Raw genomic sequence first — 22,724 nt, forward strand, 5'->3', positions numbered from 1 at the left:
GCCATCTGAAAGCTATTACTTTCCCAAGTCCAAAATGGAAATCATAAAAGTTAAGGCTGCTGACATCAGCAGAGAAGGAAGAGTCTTTTGGCTCAATGTGGAGACTTCCTCTTTCCTATTTATTAGTTTAATATATCTTAGGTCCTCTTTAGCAGCCTGCCAGTCTACTGATATGCGTTTCATCAACCATCCAACATTGACTTCCCCTTCCTGTCCTTGCCCATGCTTGGTTTGTTTTGTATTAATCTGGCAAAAGCAGTCATGGGACAAAAAGTATTAACCAATAATTTTCAGCAGTTGCGTGAATATGCTTTGGACTTACTTCAAGATGGATGGAATTTGCTGCATTGGGCAAGAAAATGAGCATCAGGATATTTGGACTATTAGAATGCAAATTTATGCCTTACTAGACTAATATTACAGCTGACATTATGTGAACTTTCCTCATACTGTTTCCCAGTGACTTTTGATGCACATCAGACGTACACACGCCAGTTTTTGCCTGTGTGCTTTTGGATTTGTTTGGGGTTTTTTTTGTTTTTTTAACAAGCAGAAGAAGAATGAGTGTGTCTGTAGGGAAGTGCTTTAAGCAATGAAAAATGAACACATGAGGAAAGTAAAACATATGGATCATCCACAAGCGCGGGCCTCCACAGATCCTACACATGTGGACACAGCCTTACAAGCACCCTATAGGCACATAAATCTGCTCACTGCGGTGGCAGATGATGTATTTCAGTGTATGAATGCAGAGAACAAAAGCCATACGACCACATAGCGAAGCCTTTACCAGCTGAAACCCACGCAGTTTAACTGTCTGAGGGTTGATGAGTTGATACTGACATGTGCTAGACTTTCGGCATTCAAAGAGGGCCAGTCATCTGGGGAGGTGGGAGCGAGGCCAGACTTCAGTGGTTCCCTCCAAATCCCAGTCTTACTAGGAATTTTGTGATACTTGAAGTATTCACAGCTGTAGGTTCAGCTCTCATTTCCAGAATCACTGAAAACAAGTAAAATTTTAAATGGAAAGGACAGGGAAGGGACAGTCAGATGAGCATGTGGCTGGAGTCTGACTTCCTCATTACAACTGACCCAGAAAAGAGAATTATAGTTTTTACCACATTTGCAGAGGGAAAATAATAAATCAAAATTGGGTAACCAGAAAAAGTACTAGAATCTTGTCATGTCTTTTATTGTGTGCATTTACAATAAATATTTTAAAAATTACCAACGTTATATATTGTTTTCTAAATTTCCTGTATTAAGAAGATATCTTACTCAAATTTATGTTATTAAAATAAGTAACCTAATCTGTTGGGTCTCAACTCAGACCCCGCTGTATCCAGGACTTATTCCCATGAAAGAAAAACAAGACGAACATCCTTTACTTGCTAGCAAGGGAAGTCCTTGGTCAAGAACCAGCTCCTAACCCGTCTCCAGCCCAAAGTCCTTCAAAGAGCAGCTTCCCTTGCAGCAGTATTTATTGACAACTTCAACCAATAGTTTACAAAACACCTCCCCTTGCAAACCCCATTTGGTTACAAAGAAAATGCAGTGTGTGTGTGTGTGTGTGTGTGTGTGTGTGTGTGTGTTCCTGCTGACCAAAGGGTCGTAAATGCAGGAAGCTTACTTCAAAAGACCTGTGATAAAACACTTCAACCTCGCACCCAGAACCTCGAGAATCTGGGGAGGGGGAGAGTGGAATTGTTTTCATCCCACAATTAAACTATATAGAGATGGATGGTCAAGCATAAAAATGACAAACATTTATCAATTCACTCTAACATTCCCTCCTGTTTTGTGATTTTTATGCTCCAAATTATTCCTATGTAGTACATTGTTAGCCATATTCACATTCACATTGATCTTATACACTGTAAAATGCATCCTATACATAAGCAAAATAATGTCAACAGTCTAAAAACAGGAATTAATATTTTCAAAAGAAAATGCCACCAAGGACCAGACATCAACCAAGTTATCCAGCCTTGTGGTGCATCTACTCCTGTCATGCGATTCATTATGTATTCCTGCAAGTAAACAACTGAATGTAATAGTCAAAAAGAATAATCAACATACTCAAAAATCATATGTCACTACAATCCAACTGTATACAGACATAGACATTCAAACACATCAGTTGACTTTATCGTTTGTCCATGTGGCTCTCAGCTAACTTCAAAGCTGTAGCCTGGTCAACACCCTTCTTTATGACTCCTATCAACCCCCCAAAGCATCCTGTGGGGGTTAAAGTCAACTGGTGAATTATCTGCTTTTTACAACTCTTCTCCTGTCCTGTTGTCACCACAGGAAAAGCTTTGTAAAGGAAATTGGATCAAAGTGTTTTGATCTTCTTGGCTCAAAGCCTCAACAAGCTTAGAGAAGTGTTCATGTAACTCAGTTCATGTAAATGTAGACAAAAGGCTTCTCTGTTTACATCCTTCTTGCAGAGCACAAAAAGAATAGGTGATGTTGTACAAATTTCATGGTAAATCTCCAACTTGGACTAATCCATTGGCCTTCATACACATAGGCAACTGGCCTATTTCCAGTTCGTTTAGCTGTTTAATGTCCTGCAGCAAGTCAGATACTTTGAGTCAGGTCTGTCGTATCAGAGCAGTTCACCTTCCCAGCTACTGGTGAATCAACCGTCCATTCAGGTTCAGAAGTTGAAAAGTTGGCAGTGTTCCAAGTATGTTTACTCCTGGATGTGTTGCCAAGGCAACCAAACAAACTGTCTCGCTCTCAGTGATGCTATACGGCCACAGTCCAGAAGAATGTGTAGCCAGTGGCATCACAAGCATAACCATTGGTCTTGTTCTTTATGTGAGCGGTTGTGTTCACAGACTGCCATCAGTAGTTAGTTGAAAACCCCATGCGGGTACTGGGTGTGATTTGCTCTGTCCCAGTGCGCTCCTGTCATCCCACTCAGGGTCCACAGGCACAAGAAGGCGCACAGCACATTCCCAGCCATCTGATGAGTACCTGTGGCTCAGTTGGTTTCTTCACCGGATTGAGACGAGGGGCCCTGGAGGCTTTCCCCCCCCTTTGTACCCGGTCTTCCTGCCACTTACCCCGAGCTGGCCTGGATGTGTGTCACCTTCTTGCAGTGCGCTTGATGTATCCAAGCGTTCCTTCCAGCAACTTCACCGCTGTGGTCGTCGTCAGCAGCATCCGATATGGACCTTCCCACCGTGGACTGGACCAGCACTTCCTCTCCATGGCCTTGTCAACATCCAATCTCCAGACTTCAGACTCTGCTCCTGCGGAGAAACAGAATCATCTGGCAGATCATTTGTTCTCAAGACTTCTTTACTTTTAAACATTTTAAGCATCTAATCTGCTAATATGCTCACTACAGAAGACTAGAACTCTAAATGCTCTAACATATATAATCTCAACGAGTCAGACCATTCTCTGTTGGAGTAATCCTCATGTACATTCATATACATCTTAACTAATTCTATACCATTTAACCATGTCCTACGTCTCTTCCTAAGTCTTAGTTTTACTGTTCCATTAGGTCTCCCTATCAACCCTGCACTTTGTGGGTGATATAAACAATGATGTTTTTAGTGTTATCCCTAGATGTTGTGCAGTTAGTCTAATCACTTCGTTTACAAATGTGGACCATTATCACTATAAATGGTCTCGGGAATCCCATGTTCCAAATGATTGCAACATATCATACATGACCTGCAAAAAGTTTTTTTTTTTTTTTTTTTAAGGGTATTTAATCTTAAAGGGTATCTAATCTTAAAGTATAAACTACTCATTAACTCCCTCCTGTTGCGACATGGCAAAGCCCATGGCGCAAAATAGCAGCAGTCTTATACAAATTCTAAGGCAGTATTGGTTTATCACACAGATAACAAACACCACCCTGCAAGCTCGCTCCTTCTGTAAGTCACAACTGTTTTCCTGCAGTAGGTCAGTGGCCCTGCATGTCTACCAGTGCACCTCGCATAATAGGCAACGTCTGCTGGCATTGCACTGCTAAAACGTTAACAACATGCTTTCCTAAAGTTACTTCGTTTGCGATCTTATGTGCAAAAGCATTCTCTAATGCAACCGGATCTTTCCCTCACATGTGTGCTACACATTTGCAACCAGCAATCCTACTGGGTAATAACACTGCCTCCAGCAGATTTTGCAAAAGTTTGGCGTGTTCTACAGGTTTCCCTGTAGAGGCTGTCACACCTCGTCTCACCCACTGTACTACAAAGAAATGTAATGTAGCAAATGTATATTGGCTATCAGTGTATATTGTCACATTTTGTTTCTCTGCAGCTTTACACACTTCCGTTAAAGCTAGCATCTCTGCTGCTCAAGCAAATATGAAACATGCTAGTTGTCCTGCACAGATAATCTTCTACAGTAAAACCTGTTTTAGTCTGTCCTTCTACTGTTGTAAAACCCAAACCATCAACAAACCAAACCTTTCCCTCACCAAGTGGCACAGCTATCAAGTCATCCCTCAGCTTACTCTCCTTCTCTACGTGTTCTCTACACTCATGAGAAGTGCCCTCTTCTTTCGTTGGCAAAAGGTTTGACGGATTCAGAATTATGCATCACTTTATGGTTATGTATGGTTGTGAGAGTAACAGTAACATTAAAGACAAGCGTCTTGTAGGTGACAGAAATGTAATTTTAGCCTGCAGTAGAAGACATCTACCTCGTGTAGAACTAACAATGTCAAAAAGGTGAAAAACTATATCCTGAAACATTGTACAGCTGAGGCTGCTGCACATACTGATCTCACGCATGGAGGTAAAGCACAAGCAACTAGAGCTAATCTTTTAGGATAGTAAGTTACTGGCTTCACTTGTGGAAAAAGTGCTGTTAGTTATTTCACAGTCACCTGGCATTTGTGCTGTTCACAGAACCACAAGTCCATCGCTGGACCTCCTCTGCGCTGTCACTTTTGGAGCTTGGCACGCTCCCTCAAGTTCTCATGATTCAACGTTGCTGAAGATTTTAAAGGCAGAGCACGTCGTAAACCTTAGTTGTCTTCCTCAATGTCAACGTCGAAACGCTTTTATGTCATTTAAGATTTTGCCGTGCAGAGTCTCCTCATGACGATCTCCTGGAAGCCCAGTAGCACAGCTCTCTGTGCTGAAGGTGATCTCCGATCCTCCTAAAGCCTCTCTCCTGGCCTCAGCTTCCACCTTATGGATGATCCTCTCAGTCACTCCTTCTCGTCATGGCATCTCGCGACATCTGCAAATTTAAATGACACTCCTCTCGCCACATGGCTTCCGCCATGTGTCAACTCCCCAACGAGACATGTACAAAAATGTTGCACAGTCTCCCTAAAACAATCTCCAGGGTTTGTCCCTTGGAGCAGCTTCACTCCAACCTGTAACCCTGTGTTAAAACAATAGTCAGCAATTAAATGTTTAGCTTGTCTAACTCCCAGCTCCACCTGGAGCCTGTATCCTGGAAGACAAAGTCTTTAAATCAAACTTCACATTTTCAACCAATAAAGTAATAAAGTATTCAGCATAAAAGACAAATATCATGTGCAGGTTTTCTCCAGTCATTAAATCACTATTATTATCATAATTTGTCCCAAATCATGAATCATCCCAATTTATTCCACAATTTAATCGGTGACTTTCCTTAAGCAATGTCACTCCACTCATTTTTATCACTGTGAGCTCAATAGTGGCCAGCTAATGAGCCCCATATTCAACTATTCTGTAACCACTGCACATTTGTTCAATTGTCACTTGTCTGTCTGTGCTGAATCCTTTACAAACACTCTTAAGGAAAAACAAACATTAGCCAAACACACGTTCATCCTGGTGGTCAGGCGTCGGCCATCCAGATTCCAGAGATGCTGTAAAAAGAGGTAACATTGGTTTCAAACACAATATATCCCACACTGTATTCACTTCTTCCCTGTAATTTTCAACATTTTCTCCACAACACAGTGTAATTTAATCACCAACACACAGCGTGTAACCACAGTTTTCTTCACACCAAATCTCAGTAATCCTGTGATAAAAAACATCATTAAGATGTGTCCTGCTATAAATCACATGATCGAATCACATGATTAACCATCTGCTGTAAAAAGGAAGGTAAATGTTAGTGCTGCGCATTTGTATACACTCTTTCTCACAGTAATCTCTGTGAGCAACACAAAGTAGTAAATAACACACCCATGGTAAATTCACAGACACAGAAAATTTTAAACTACAAGGTTAAATTTGCAGAGTTCACATAGTCATGTGACCCAAGTTTCCTCCTGTGGTCTCCTTCTGCTCCTGCAACAGAAGACACAGAGATACATCCACACCTTTGTCAGGTGGGGGTTAACTTCACACAATGGTGTTAAGTCAGTCAGTCTTGTCAGCTTTTGTCAGTCAGTTTTTTCACTCATTTGTTATTTGCTGACAGTAGAATCTCTTGTGACGCAATAAGTTTCAACTGCCAGCAATGACGTCATTTCAAAAAGAAAAATAATTTAGACTGGATTACATCGCCGAATCCTTTTTGGCAGGGACTTATTTTCTGACTGTCCCAAATAAGTGGCTTTCTCCCGAGCCCATTTTAATTTTGGAGAAGCTCACTTGCAACAGTTTTCTCGACGACGAGTCGTATAGCGCTTCTGTTCTAATCGTGCATCTCTGCTCAAACAGAGATCATCAAACGAAACTTTCAATGCACCATGAAAGTAACAAAATAAAAAGAAAGGAAAGAAAATAAAAGAAAGCAAAGGAAAGAAAGGCCTTGTTTAAGTCATGACACGTGTTCTTCATGCCAGGGGGATAAATCGTAACAACCCATTTGGCAGGCTCAACTTAGTAACAAAAGACAAATCAACAGCTAGATCAATCTCAAACATTCATCCAATCAGCCACACACAACATACAGCATAACCCTGTTGTCTCGTCACATAATAAGTTTCTTCTCATATAACCAAATGTGTGCCATGGTAAAACTTCTTCACACACCAGAAACTCACAATCAGCTCACTCAGCTCACTCATTTAAAACCCCTCATCAGCATTCTGTTTTCCTCTATGATGCAGTCATCTGTCCTCCTATAATATTCAGTCCACTAGTCTATGTATCACTTTCATCTTACTAGTGACTTGGACAAGATGACAAACAGAATCTCATGCTTAAGATGCTGTCTGGTCTTCATGAGTATCATTTATTGTGTATATGCATGTAGGGTTAGTATAGTTAATCCATTTTCTGTATGTTTTTGTGTTCCTCTCATCACATTTTCATTATTCTCATCACTGCTTAAAACAACACACATCTCTCTCTCTCCCTGTTTTTTTTTTAAATTATCCTTCTCTCCAAAACAGAAAGTAGCATTACAGCTGTTTCAGGCTGAGAAACATAAACACTCTTCATGCTATCATTCACCACACAACTATGTTATTTCTTTGTCCGCTGGGCAGGTGACCTACAGAATCACGTCTGCCCCAGCTGGATACCTTTTCACACACACCGTGACGTCAGACACGCTCACACTCACTTCTGCTTACCGCACAATTTCACTTCATTCATCAACAAACCACACACCACGTGCTGCCCAATAAAAACTTTGCAGTGTATTTCATCCTCTTTCAAGGCTAACTTAAACACCATGTTTTTTCTGTTTTGTCTGTTGTCAAAGATGGATAGATGGTTGCAACGTTTATGTTCACTTTCTTTGCTTTCTCTTTCCTCTCTTTCCTAGTCTGTATTGGACTCAATGCTGCTCCTAATGCCTCTCCATACTCAGCGTTTAATCTGTCCACCACCTCTGCTCTCTTACGCTCTTCTCTGGCTCTTCTCTGGCTAACATTCTTGCTCTTTCTAATGCTTTTCTACGGTGTTGTTCTAGAGTAGTTTCAGTGGATTGAGCTGTGGTTTCATCCTCAAGTTTCACAACTACTGCTTATAATATTGCTCCTTTAACATTCTATGCTTCTCTTCTCTTTTGAACCTGCTCCAGCCACAACTTAGCGACAGCTAACTGCAATTCCTTCCTCTGCTTAGCCGTCCCTGTTTTAGCTGCTGCACTTACAATTATTCTTTCTACAAGCATTTTACACTGAACTTCCACTAATGTCCCTTCAAATCCATATTTCCTACGCCAACAACCTACATACTGCGTGCTGCCCGATGAAAATTTCTCCATAAATTTTACATCCCCTTCTAAGGCAGACTTACACATTTTATTCTCACACAAGACAACAATCAGCCACACTCACGCAGACCACGTCTGGCCCGCACACACACAAAATAGGCCTATCGCTTGCGTCTGCACGCACAGCTCTCTTTGACCTGCGTCCTAAACGCACGGTCCAACGCACTCCCGTGCTCGCGTGAAACCGCGCAGCTACGGAGCCGTTTCTTTAATAGCCTGCGACCTTCCCGCACGGCTGGCGCACTCCCGTACCTGCGAGAAACCGCACGGTCACGTAGCCGCTCTCTATTGTTTTAGGTTCGCGTGAAACCCGCGCAACCAGCGCTCCCCTGGACCCGCGTCTGCCCGCGCAGTCTCAGTGACGCATAAGGCCTGTTCTACTCACTGTTCGTGTTGTTTCCGTTCATGGGAAGAGTCTCTGGTTCCCGTCAATCGCCATCCATCCCGAGGGGAGTTCAGGCGCAAACTTTCCGGCCTAGTGACAAGCAAGGCACTAGGGCTTTCCGTCAATCATCCCAGACGTTGCGGTGGCGTCCTCTCCCTCTCCTCGGTGAATGCGATGTGTTAGGCTCCGGCTCTCGAAGGACCAAATAAATGTTGGGTCTCAACTCAGACCCCGCTGTATCCAGGACTTATTCCCATGAAAGAAAAACAAGACGAACATCCTTTACTTGCTAGCAAGGGAAGTCCTTGGTCAAGAACCAGCTCCTAACCCGTCTCCAGCCCAAAGTCCTTCAAAGAGCAGCTTCCCTTGCAGCAGTATTTATTGACAACTTCAACCAATAGTTTACAAAACACCTCCCCTTGCAAACCCCATTTGGTTACAAAGAAAATGCAGTGTGTGTGTGTGTGTGTGTGTGTGTGTGTGTGTGTGTGTTCCTGCTGACCAAAGGGTCGTAAATGCAGGAAGCTTACTTCAAAAGACCTGTGATAAAACACTTCAACCTCGCACCCAGAACCTCGAGAATCTGGGGAGGGGGAGAGTGGAATTGTTTTCATCCCACAATTAAACTATATAGAGATGGATGGTCAAGCATAAAAATGACAAACATTTATCAATTCACTCTAACATAATCCTACATTTACTCTTTCCATCAGCTCCATACGTAAACTACATCCAGAAGGACCCAGGAGCACCTTGCTCTTTAACAGAGGCTCTGGAGTACCTTCAGGTTGACATCCTGGAAAACTTGATGAAAAATGACAGCCTGGCAGCCAATCACAACCAGCCTCCCAAAAACAAGCCTCATAACTTCACTGTGGTCGCCATGGAAGGCTGCCACTCCTTTATCATCCTGGACTGGGCCCGCCCTCTCAAGGATGATATGGTGTCAGGTAAGAAATGTTGTTAATCAGAATGTTCTGTTATTTTACAGTGGCTGTGCATCTGTAGTTTTGTTTTCTTGGCTTTTATACATATTTTATCAGAGACATTTCCATGTTTTTTTAATTAAATGGGGTGGAGCAGAGGGGACCCCCGTGGGGGCCACATGGGAAAACAGAAATAATTCCCAAACCTAACTATGAGATATTTGTTTGAAAATTCAGCAAGTTCTAAAATTTTTATTGTGAACAAATCTCCCAACATACTACTAACGAACTAACAAAATGCAGTGTTAATCACAGTCGCAAATATGTTTAAATGTATTGAATGACAAAAGTAAAGACCAGTGTCTGTGTTTTAAATTCACCTTTGCACTGCATGTGATTACATTATTGAGCATTATTATAAAATGTTACTAAAGAAATGAAATGAAACTAAAGCTCTGAAAACAGGAAAGTTGTAGCTGATTTAAATTTGGCCGATGTTACCTTAAAGGTCGTACCGTCTCAATAGCTTTCAGTGCAGTTGTAACATTTTCCAGCAGATCGTTCAATGTGTGCAGAAATCACACATAAGCTCTTGACTTTAAAACTGACCTCAGTTTTGTGCGCAAGATCATCACCCGTGATGACCAAGTACTTTTAAGCAGTTGAAAAGTCAGCTGAAGAGACGGACCAGGAGCTTGCTGTTGATTTTATTTGACAGTTTGTCCCCCAAAGTGAGAATTTTAGTGAGGACTTCTACTGTTCAGTATTGAGGCATCTGATGGGAGAACTTTCAACAACAACAATCGGAGCTGTGGTGCACTCCAGAGTTTGATTGTGTGGCAGATTAGAGCACACTGTAAATACAGCTGTTTTTTGGCAACAAAAACTACTCGGACCACTAATCAGATCAATCAAATCAGTCAAATTCCAGCAAAGTATTGCTGTGTTTACATTTTTCTGTGACATCCACACCTGTTTAATACATAGTCTGTTTCATCATATTCTCATCTGTTGTGGTTCACCAGATACCTTGAACATGTTATCAGTCTCCCCCCGGACTCACATTTTAGAACTCAGTCCAGCAGCTTATTGGGAATAAATCGTGAAAACGCAGACGGCATAGAACACTTGGAATAGTGTTCCTCAACTCCCACCGCTTCTCAGAGAAAACCAGAATTCATCTGACCTTGAGATTGACACATGGAAAAAGGAAAAAGAGAGGAGAGTGGAGATAACGGCCTTCTGTATGGGCTATCAGAGGTAGCAATCTGGCCAGCAAGAGAAGCAGTATGTTTTCTTTGGCAGGCAACCACAGACTCATGGTCATGCAGTGCACAGGTTCATCATCTGATGTGTATAACAGATAGGTCTGCGCTGTCACTGGTCTTTTCTTTCCTTGGATTCTTACCCACTGTTCTTGGTTACTTAAATTTTATTAGACTTTTGTGCCTTATCTGTCTGTGCTTTTTTGGCATCAGTGATTACTATTTCTCCCATTTAAACTGTCCTAAATAATAACTTCAGATATCTACTTTTTCTTGCCCACAAATCTTATCATAGAAATGAAAAAAAGGAAGATTTGATCGCACTAAGAAGGATTTTCTGTGTGCACAAAATCTGATGTAGTTTCTTCTTTAGTATTTTGCATTTGTTGACCTCCATTGTTGTCACAATTTCCTGTCTTTCCTTTCCTTTCCTTTCCTTTCCTTTCCTTTCCTTTCCTTTCCTTTCCTAATGGACTAGACTACTGTAAGCACATATCCAGTATATTACTCTAGATATACAATATAGATTAACTGGCATATATATGCAGGATTAGTTCACACATCCAGATCTAATCACAAAGGGCTGTTTTAGTAATTAGGGGTTGTTTGCACAACCATGCATTACGACTTACGGGTCATGGCTTTTTTAATAACTATTGCATGGAAACAGCTGTTAGCATCTGGTTTTGTGAGTTTTCACCTGTACCCAACTTCTGGTTCCATTTACTCTGATGCATTGAGGGCATTTTCTTTGAAGGCTTTAGACAAAACATACACTTTATTCACTGAATACTTTAATTGTTGCTTTTGGCTTAAAGAACTAACTTCAAGAGACACAATTTATACCCATAGTAGGGGAAATTGCCCTCTATAGAGTACACAGACAGACAGCAAAAGCAGGGATACTACTCTATCAAACCTCGATTTAACTATGCAAAAGGAATGAGGAATGAAAACTCAACAGAAGAAAAACAAAGTAGCTAGTATTTCCCTTCTCATCTGTCAGCAGCCAGCTGTGTTGGTCCAGCGCCAGTAAAAACAGAAAGTCCTGCTCAAAAGTCCAATAGAAACAGTCGGTAGTTTGACGTGCAGCTGAGCTGGTCTCCATAGTTTTAAAGTGAGTGATCGAGGGCTGTGTGACCTCAGGTATTCACCGGATTCTGAGGATTTGTCTGTGTGCCTGAGAAGAAGAAGAAAGCAGACAGAGAGGAAGGCAGGCTGGAAGTCAGTCAGTATGAGCAACAGAAAATGCGAGAACTGCAGATTTTCTTTATAGTGTTCGAGACCACCTACTCCCACAAAGGAACAGTTTGACATGAACTGTAAATATGAGGCTGCCACCAGCCACTAGGAGGCTTAACCTCATCACCGCAAGGTTGGCTGGGCTGCCAGTGGAGACTTGAGGAACTTATTGCACGCTGCCAAGAAATTCTGGTATATGGCCCTTATTTTTACACCTTGGTTTTGAACTGTGTCAGGTTGGCTCTTTCCATATGTTTCAGTCTTTGTGCTGTGCTATGGTAACCAACTTCTGGTGGCCAAAAAAAGAAAACAAAAAGGAAACAGGTCTATTTCTCAAAATATCAAACGTTTCCTGTTATGCTGACCCTCAAATTGAAATAAACATAAAAAATCTACATCTGCTTTAGAGATTTTCATTTTAATGACTAAGGAGACCTGCAATTAATTTTGTGTTATTCTCTGCAGGCTACATGGTCCAGAGTGCCTCATATGATGACATCCTCAACAATAGGTGGTCCTCTAAAGCCGCCACTGGGACACACCTGGCTGTGGAAAATCTCAAGCCCAACTCTAGGTAACATCAACATACAAAATCATCTCCCATGTGGGAGTCATAAAAACAAAAGAAGCTTATTTTACAAACAAAGGCTTGCTTAGCTGCATGAATCTTTTACCCTGACCTCTGCGTGACCAAATATGCACATTGCCTGTGTGTTGCTGTGTGATTGCATGTATGCATGTAGATGTTTTTGTTTTGTTTTGTTTGGAACGTGGCTGACTGTGATCAAATTAGTTTTATATTATCCAAAGCATGTAAATTTGATGCTGTAGTGGCAGGAAAAGTCCTTAAAGTGGAAAACCAGCAGTTTGGTTAAGAAACAGATATGAATCTTATGTGACGTGCAGTAAAACTCAGATGAGACCCCAGAAAATTCAGCGGAACATAAATACAGCACATATTATCTGACACTTGCACAGAGATACAGCCATCTCGGTCTGTTTCAGTTATTAGAGCTTGTTTCCACAGCCATGTGTTACGAGACATGGGTCATGGCTGTCAAAATAAATGCATGGAAACATGAACCCAAGACAGAAAGAGAGTCTTGGATTCCTTTGTTGTTCACCTGTGTTTTTAGGGGTTTCTGCTAAAAGAATTTACGATACTCTAAATGGTGCAGTAACTTATACCTAGTTGCAGTAATTTAAAAATAGGTTCATTTTTTCAAAATCGATACACAATGTGTGGGTGTTTATGTGTTATTTAGTTATTTAGTTAGTTGATGCATTTAGGGCATCCAGATAATCTTCAGCAGTTCTCAATAAATGCAGTGATTAAGTACTGGCAAGTGCAAGTAGACACAAAAATGAAACTACTTTATATCCTTTAGCAAAAACAACATGTGTGAACCATGCGTAGTTCAAATGAATGCCATTAATGGACACTAAAAGCTTTTATATAGTATATTGCACAGTCTAAAGCAAGAGTCTTTTTAGGTTTTGTGAACTGTCAAAAAAACAGATGAACACAAAAAGCTTTCCAAAAGTATGCAAAAGGTTTTTATTCCCGCCAACCAGTTTATATCCAGGATCACGGAATGGTTTATGGGATAGTGTTGGCATTTCCCATGCTGGAGGCTCCTTCATGGTTTCCAGAACTACAGAGCAAATTTGTATTGCATTGACTAACAGGATAACTGCATATATGTGAAATTTATCTTTTTTTTTTGCATCCACAAGTTTCCCTCTTTCTATCAGTGAGTCATGTGGTGGGTAATACTTTATAAGAACTACACAAGCATTAATAAGTTATTAGTAAAGACCTCAGGTGGGTTATGCATGAATGTTACAATAAATATTTCTATGTTGCGTATCGCTTTGTGCTCTTCCTGTTGTGTCATTTATAACAGCTTTGTAAGGCATAAATAGTGAGCCATAAATAGGCTCACTTTAGAAAAACTAGTAACTCCTTTAATAGACCATCAATTACAATATTAGATAAGTATTTATAAAACCTCAATTAACATTCTCACAAATAGCTGATATCTTAATCATTACATGTATAAATGTATATCTATGTACTCTGTTAATTACTAAGACTTTTTAAATGATTCCATAAACCATTACAGCTCCTAAAAAGCTATTTTTTACTTGATGTAATACTTAAAAGTGGTGAATCCATCATTTGTAAAGTATAAAATGCTGACATTAGTCACTTTATATGAGCTTATTTAGCAAGAACCTTTTATGTCTGTGTTTATAAATGACATATTACAGAGAAGTAATGCTTTATAAATGATGACTTGAGTATTTCCTAATACCTTACTAACCCTTACATACATAAAATATATATTCTACTTCCATTTTATTTAAGGTTTTTTTAAATGTAAAACTAGCTTTCATCAAACAAAAGTCTAGCAGTTTTCACTCTAAATAGCTAATTAATACCTGAACTTGAAAAATGGAAATCTGCAACCATTTAACAACATGTAGTAATTCATTTGAAGCCTTTTTATGCATAGAAATTGACAGTTTTCTGTTTTCCTACTTCTGGTTTTCTAAGCATCTATTTCTCCTGCTGTATGTAAGAGAAGCCTAAAGAACACAAATCGGTTGTGAATTTCTTACATATGTGAATATTTTTGAAAGAGTTTAAAATTGGCTTTTGTGGGTTCATCTTGTGGTTCAGCCATCATTTATTACGAAAAGCATATTATGAGGCCAGGCCAGATTTGGCTTGAAAAGGTACAACATGTGCAGTTGCCACATAGAATTTCTTTTTGAATGAAGATCTCTGCATTGAAAGTTTCAAGTAGCAAGCAACTTTGGTCCTTGATACTGTATTTATTTTCACAATGTCCTTTTTTTCCTACCCACTCAGATTTCTTCTCGTCTTTTTTCTTCCATGACGTCATCTCTCTGTAGCTGCATTGCTTTCTCTCCCTCTCCCGTGACATAATTTGGTGAGCGTCTTCATATGGCCGTGGTGATTGGATCCAGGCTTCATGGCTGTATTGTAGACTTGAAATTGACAGACGATGAGCTTACTGTGTGTGACCTTGCACAGTATACGAAAGCTCATGCGCACACATCATGCACAGTGGAAAAATTTGCAGTCTCTCAGTGTTGTCACTGCTGGGTTTTTTCGAATGTGACAGGACTTTATAATTCCTCAACCACCTGGAGATGAAATGAGATCACTGTTTGGCTTCGTTTTGCACTCTGGCAAGAAAGCTCGTGACATCTAGTAACGCTTTCGGGTGACAAATTTCTCTTTTGATTAGAGTCTCTCTCGCTTTCTTTACTTTTCCACATCCTTCCTTTTTGTTGTCATTCATTCTTCTACTTTCCTCTCAGCTGTTAACCTTTGCTTTTATAGATGTGTCTTTTTCCTCTCAACCATCCCTTTTGCCTCTCCTCAGTCCTGCTCTCCTTTTCCCTTGACCGTGAGCCAGAGAGCCATTTTATTGTGCTGCGCTCACTTTGGATTCATACAAGCATAAATCGGGCTACTCTTAAATCTTAAAGAATGTCAAGTCATCTGCTGCGCTCGTTATCATTTTCCTATTTTTAACCAGTAAGAACAAAACTGGTGGAGTGGCACGTTAAATGCTAAAACTTTCATTAAAGCCATACTTTGTGCTCTGTGTTCATTCAGGTACTACTTCAGGGTGCAAGCGAAGAATGTGTTCGGTGTGGGACCATTCAGTGAAACGCTCTCCTATGTTACTGAATCAGGTTGTATTCTGTCATCACCTGCAACTGTAAACTTTGAGATACCCTAATGATTAAAGTTCAGACTGACTCTACATTTTCGTTCCTTACTGTACAAAAATAGAAGAAAAAATGTCACAGTTACATTCAGCACACAATATTCACACAGAGAGTCGCCCTTGAAGAGAAGCCGACTTGCACATGTACACTGCATTACACGCTCTATTGGTTTTTCTTTCCCATCATCAGGTGAATGCATTAAACTTGATATGCAGTCTTTTTCACCCCTGGTGTTTACATTCTTTTTTGTTTTTTCAGATGACCCTCTCCTCATTGAAAGACCACCTGGTAGGTCTGCACACTAACAGCACATTTCGAACTTAGAGACAAGTTATACTGAAAAATAATGAAAAAGTTACAGAAATTTAGGATGGATTTTCTCTTCCAAAGCTTTCCTTATAATAGTAACATAGCTAACGTTGAACTTCTGTGATAATTAACTGGATATTGTGTTCACTATTTTCTAGTGTGTGACAGTTGCGTTTGTCTGTTGTTATTCTTTGTACTTATGTTTATAACAATATGACCCCGTGAGTGATCTGGCCACAAGTGATTTTTTATAATAATGATATTTTTACTTGGTTAAAAGATAATAATGATGATAAGTAATGCATTTAAATGCTTCTGTGTGTAGGCAAAACATATATACATCACTTGATGAATCCCTGAATAATATAACACTTTAAATATAAAGAAAAAAAAGAAACCAAAGGGCAAAAATGTCAAAGAACATTTTAGGTAGAAATGCAACTTAATGCTCTTCTTCCTCTATTCCTTAATGCAATCAGGAGGCGAGCCAATCTGGATTCCTTATTCTTTCAAGTTCAACCCAGTCCACAGCAGCTGTAAGGGCAGCCAGTATGTCAAGCGGACATGGTACAGGAAGTTTGTGGGTGTGGTTCTGTGTAATTCCCTACGATACAAGATCTTCATGGGAGACAGTCTAAGAGGTAAATATATTTCTGATGCTTAAAAATCTGAAATAAAGACTGTTTCTATGGAGGAAGAGGTGTAGCAGTCACCACCAACTAAAGTATGATCACACAACCAATGATAAAGGCTATTAGGATGCAAAGCACATAGCCACAGACCTGCAATTATAATTGGTAATTACTGTTCTTTGCTAAACCCTTTCTTTTTGGCTGTTGCTTCTACATGGATATGATGTGATATTTAATTAAATTTTAATTCAGTTTTATTTAATAGCACCAAATCAACCTCAAGGCAATTTATATTATAGGGTAAAGACCCAACTCAATATTAGAAAGAAAACCTCAACAGTCACGCGACCTGCTATAAGTAAGATGACAGTGGGAAGGAAAACCTCCCTTTTAACAGAAGAAAGAAACCTGCCAGGCCCTTCATGAGCCTGGTCCAAAAGGAAAGTTTAAGCCTAATCTCAAAAGTGGAGAGTGTTTCTTTCTCCCAAACTGGAACCTGATTCCACAGAAGAGGAGCCTTAAAGCTGAAGGCTCTGCCTCTCATTCTGTTTTAGAAACAGGTCTGAAAGACAAGTGCTCTTTTCAGGTAAAACGATACTATGACATCTTTTAGACTGCATTATTAGAAGGCCTAAATGAAATTGTATGCGGTGCCTTCTAATAATACTGCCTAAGGGAAGCATGTAGATTTGGTTCCAACACAGAACCCTGTGAATCGCCACAAATTAAGCAATGAAATGCTGCACTGAGCTCTGACATGTGTTGAATTTGCCTGGCTCTGCCATTATTATTACACCATTTGGCAAGATTTATTATGAATTGCCTCCCACCATAGCAATGGGAAATGTTATAATAAAGATACCTCTCCCTTTCCCCCACAGACCCATTTTACAGTATAGGAGATACATTTGGCCAGGGAGAGGACCACTGCCAGTTTGTGGACTCCTACAGGGATGGAAGGACAGGCCCGGCCTACTTGTCAAATAATCTGCCCACAGTACAAGGTAAATAAAAACAGACTGTGCATATTGTTTTAAATTTGCAGCCTGCACTGTTAGCCCTTACTTATCACTTGTTTCTATGCCGTCTGCCTTTCTGGCTCTGTAAAGGACCAGCTGGTTGATTTATATCCATGCAACATATAAAGATGCAGAATATTGTTTGCATGAATGCTCGTTAAAGTGATTTTTGTGTTGTGTTTTAGCCCAAATTTCATATGCTTTTCATTACCCCAATTTTTCTAATTAAACCATAAGTTCTTAGATTAAAGTCATGAATTGCTGGTAGTTATTAGTTTCGGGTCATTTTAGTACACCATGAAAATGCTTAAAACTTGCTCCAGATAAGCAGTTAACTATATTTATGGTAAGTATGCAATCTTCTAAGGGTATTTTCTTATATGCGTGTTTAAGGCAGTTTAGCATTGTGGCATCAGGCGAATGCACGATTAGTCCAAAACCTGTGATCACAAGTGGACTGACCAGCAGTCTGTGTGTGTGTGTGTGTGAGAGAGAGATGTGGTGCTGAGTAACCACAGCACACAGATGTGTATCAAACCCACCCAGTATTAGATATACAGCTGTGATTGGCCTGGCAAGGGAAAGACCAGTTGGGAATATGTATGACTGGGAGAGAGGCCAGTCACACTGTGCTGGAGCAAATGAAACAGGTCTCAGATTTGTCTAATTCCCACGCTAATGGCAGTTATCTCTGAAAGTTTTACAATGTAAGAAATGATCAAATTCACAACCTCCGGGGTAGCAGCTTCTCTGTGCTGCGGTGCTGTCATTTTCTATCAAACATTACTGAAACAAGAGTAAATAGTGCATTTGTTGTGGACTATTTCTATTACTATTGTGAAAGGAGTGCCTTTGCATCAGAACAGGGTATGTAGGATTGCCTAAAACACCATATCTATTATGCTCAAAGAACATGCCACTCAACACCACAATGAGAGTGTCTCTGATGCGTTCACAAAACTGCAGTTCCATAAAAGTAGATGCATTTGATAAATCTAAAATAGTGTTATTGTTTGCAAATTGCAATAGAAACCAACTTACATGTCATTTGCCATAAACTCATGTCTAATGATGTGCCAGTGGAGAAATGCCATTCATATCTGTTTAGGTTTTGACCAGCGCTCTTTTATTACTCATACATTGCATTATTGCACATTATCTCATTTTGTTGTGCAGTAGTTTAATGGATGGGGATGCTTTTATTTATTAACCTGTCTAAATGAGGATGGCTTTTAGCTATAAATAACTTTTTCTCTATTGCAGGATACTATCGTTCCTACAGACAAGAGCCAGTTACATTTGGGGTTATTGGCCGACGCACGGCCCATCCATTTGTGGGCTGGTATGAATGTGGGGTGCCCATCCCTGGAAAATGGTAACACAGTGAGAAGAAAAGACATTGTTGGGCAACTGTTCTGCATCCTGCTGCAGGCCTTCACCTTTTCCGGTCCTGCCCTCAAAAATGGACTTTTGCCTGCCACTACAAAAAGACACCACTTTGAATTTGTTACAGCTTCACACAAAAGGAGAATATAGTACTTTTAAACAACTCAGTGTATATCTTTACAATGCACTTTTTATATAAAGCAGTCTGTATATGAGGGGAAAAAAGAAGCATGTGTGCTCTTGCTTAGTTTAACTCTTGTCTCAGAGTGCCCTATTTCCAACCATTCCAGTGACAGGTCCCCACCCAGTGTTATTTATTTGACCAGTAATGCAGTGACATTGGACCAAAGAAAAAGCTGCAAAGCAAACTGTAAGAATGGGCACTTGAGGTGTGTATAGGTCATTTTAATCATGACATTTGTATTTCATAATGTAATAGCTTCTGACAGCTACTTTGTGTTTGTTTATTGTGTTCATAAACAATCATACTGTTTTTACAACTTTTGGTATTCACCAGAATCCATTAAAAGTTACTGTGTAAGTTTTGTATGTGTACGGACAAAGAATAAAAGACCAAATATTTGCTCAGGAACTGTGGGAGATTTAATAAAGGTGGTATGGGAAACATAGCAATCCAAAAAGATGAATCATATTGTGCTTTCCTCTCCTGACACATTCTTCTCTAGCAAAAGCTTTTACACATGATCCAGAGCTACTTAATCAACTTAATGAAAAATCAGAGAATCAGATACGGTTTAGCTGAGCCAGTTGGAACACCACCTATTATCTGATAAAATGTCAAAAACAACACATTGTGGATAGCAGCAGGTGCAAGACACAAAGAAAAACTGAGAAGCAATCATAGTCAGTAAAAACTAGTCAGCTTCGACATGCACCTCTGTGTATTGCAGAGTTCTGATAATGTGATTTTACTTCAAATGTAACATTTAATCTAAAATAAAATTTCTCCATGTTAGCACTATATAGTTAGTTATAGTATATAGTTAGTATTATATGTTTAAATGTTGCATGTTGTCTCATTTACACTCACAAGTCTTTGCCTTAAGAATTGCCTTAAATCTTCATCTTCATGGTATAGATTTGAAAAGATTCTAGAAAAATTCCTCAGGGGTTTTGCTCCATAGTGACAAGACAGTAACACAGAGATCCTTCGGATATTTTTGTTTTGCACATCCTTGAAGGAAATTTCCTACAGGCGCTCTTTTGAACTGAAATCTGGTGACTGTGGAGGCCATTTGAGTACAATGAAATCATTGCCATGTTCAAAAACCTGTTTGAGTTGATCTGAGCTTTTGACATGGTGTGTTATCCTGCTGGAAGCAGCCATCAGAAGATGTGTACCCAGTAGCTATGAAGAGGTGGACGCAGTAGGATGGAGCCATGGTTTCATGTTGTTTCTGCCTAAAATCTGAATTATGCAAAAGTAATCCAGACTTATCAGATCAGGCAAAATATGTTCAATCTTTTGTTACCCAATTTTGGTGCAAATTGTAGCCTCAGGTTCTGGTTCTTAGCTGACAGTAGTGCCACTTGGTGTGGTCTTTTGCCGCTGTATCTTACCTGCTTCAAGGTTTGACTTGTTGTGTGTTCAGAGATGCTCTTCTGCATCTGTTAGCTGAAAGCAGTCTTACCTTTCTCCTCTGACCTCTTACATCAACAAGGCAATTTTACTCTTTTTGGTCCATCCTTTATAAACCCTAGCGATGGTTATGTGAGAAAGTCCCAGTGGATCGGCAGTTTCTGCACATCTGACACCTTAAATCACCATTCTCCCCGTTCAGTTTGACCATCGGCAACTTGTTTTGACAACATTAATTGAGTTGTACCTAATAAAGTGTAAACACAGACATCTATCTATCTATCTATCTATATATATATATATGTATATATATAAAAAATAAAAATAAAAAAAATCCGCTCACCCCTGCAGGCGGTCTATCCTTCAAGCTCGGGTCCTCTACCAGAGGCCTGGGAGTTTGAGGGTCCTGCGCAGTATCTTAGCTGTTCCTAGGACTGCGCTCTTCTGGACAGAGATCTCAGATGTTGTTCCTGGGATCTGCTGGAGCCACTCGCCTAGTTTGGGAGTCACCGCACCTAGTGCTCCGATTACCACTGGGACCACTGTTACCCTCCACATTTTCTCGAGCTCTTCTCTGAGCCCTTGGTATCATGTGCATTATATATTTTCCAAGATTCATTGCATTAAATAGCATAAATAGCATAATTTCATTATGATTACATTATTTATGTAATAAAAAGGAAGATAAAAAGGAATCACTGATGTATCTGAAATGTATACTTTGTTACTTTGTTAAATGTTGTTTGTTACCAGCCCCTGACTTTACTTTTGATAAACTACTACAATGTATAATTTCTTCTTCTAAACCATTGTATAAAAATGGGTGATTGAACACAGTTGCATTTATATTTAAAGCATCAGAATACCTTTTTTTTTAACCACAGCAGCTTGATATACGAATCACATCTCCAGGGTTGGATTTGGAAAGACTTTCAGTAAGATTTTGTTGAGCCAATTACCACTGGTATACTTTGGATAATGTAAAAATAAATATTAATCTAATTATCTGCCTATCTTATTGTTACTAAATTCAGAGAAAGTTTTTTCAAGGAATCAACTTTATTTCCATACTCAAAACCATCTGCGGTGCTCATATTTTGCTGTGTTATTTGAGTGGAAATAATTCTGTTTCTGGGTGAAATAACTGACACAAAAAAACTTAATCCTAAGTGGGTCTGTGCCACAATAAACCTGGTGGAAAGTATTTCACCAATTAAGCTGAATGAATAGAAAGTTTTCTTTGTATTGATTGCCGATTATTCAGTGCTGCGTTTATTTTAGATTTTGAGGTGAATTTTTTGTGGTTAGATTTATTTTCCAACAGCAGAACCACAGCTACTCTTTTGAGAGCTTGCCTAAAAGTCATTACAAACATTTTTCAGTCATTTGTGACTGTGTAAGGAAAACTGATGATATTAACCATCTCTGCGTCAGAGGAAAACCAAGTACTACTCTTATAAATCCCCATCGTTCTTATGAGAATGGAAAAGACTTTTTCTAACCCTGCAAGATGAAAAAGATTGAAATCAATCTTTACTACTCCTAATACTACTTTGGCCATCCATCCATCCATCCATCCATCCATCCATCCATCTGATCAAAAGCCCAGACCTGCTTCTCCCCAGTCACCTCCTCCAGCTCATCTGGGGAGATACCAAGTCATTTCCAATTCACCTGAGAGATATAAGCGTGTCCTGGGTCTGCCCTGGGGTTTCTCCCAGTAGGACATTCCCGTAACACCTCAGCTGGAGTAGGAGCTGTACTCTGAGCCCCTGCTTAACTGCCTTACCCTATCGCTAAATGAGACTTAACTATCATTTGGGGGTGTGGATTCTCATTCCCGTAGCCTCATGGGAGAGTTATAGTTCAGTGGTGGTAGCACGTGGGCAGTTTCAGAAAGCCCATGTACCTGCGGAGATGTACCTGTTGTCAGTTGAGGGCAGTGTCAAAAACTTGTTTTACAACCAGTGTGTGAGCTACTCTTCCTTCTGATGCAGTTAGTCCATTAGCCAGCAGAGAAGAGTACAGTTCTAAC

General features: G+C 39.9%; 1 protein-coding gene across 5 annotated transcripts in view; it reads left to right on the forward strand.

The window, feature by feature from the left end:
• The window catches only part of fndc1 (fibronectin type III domain containing 1), a 49,546-nt gene extending 29,865 nt beyond the window's left edge, over nt 1-19,681 (forward strand). For all 5 annotated transcript variants that reach the window (XM_039599019.1, XM_039599018.1, XM_039599016.1 and 2 more), the window contains 7 exons: nt 9,253-9,489; nt 12,438-12,546; nt 15,628-15,707; nt 16,002-16,031; nt 16,532-16,693; nt 17,566-17,688; nt 18,967-19,681. In XM_039599019.1, coding sequence (XP_039454953.1) covers nt 9,253-9,489; nt 12,438-12,546; nt 15,628-15,707; nt 16,002-16,031; nt 16,532-16,693; nt 17,566-17,688; nt 18,967-19,082 — 857 coding nt within the window. In that variant the 3' untranslated portion in view covers nt 19,083-19,681. The remainder of the gene's footprint in view (nt 1-9,252; nt 9,490-12,437; nt 12,547-15,627; nt 15,708-16,001; nt 16,032-16,531; nt 16,694-17,565; nt 17,689-18,966) is intronic.
• Nucleotides 19,682-22,724: the final 3,043 nt, after the last annotated feature.

Source organism: Oreochromis aureus, linkage group 15 (assembly GCF_013358895.1).
Source record: "Oreochromis aureus strain Israel breed Guangdong linkage group 15, ZZ_aureus, whole genome shotgun sequence".
In the NCBI taxonomy this organism is placed as follows: domain Eukaryota; kingdom Metazoa; phylum Chordata; class Actinopteri; order Cichliformes; family Cichlidae; genus Oreochromis; species Oreochromis aureus.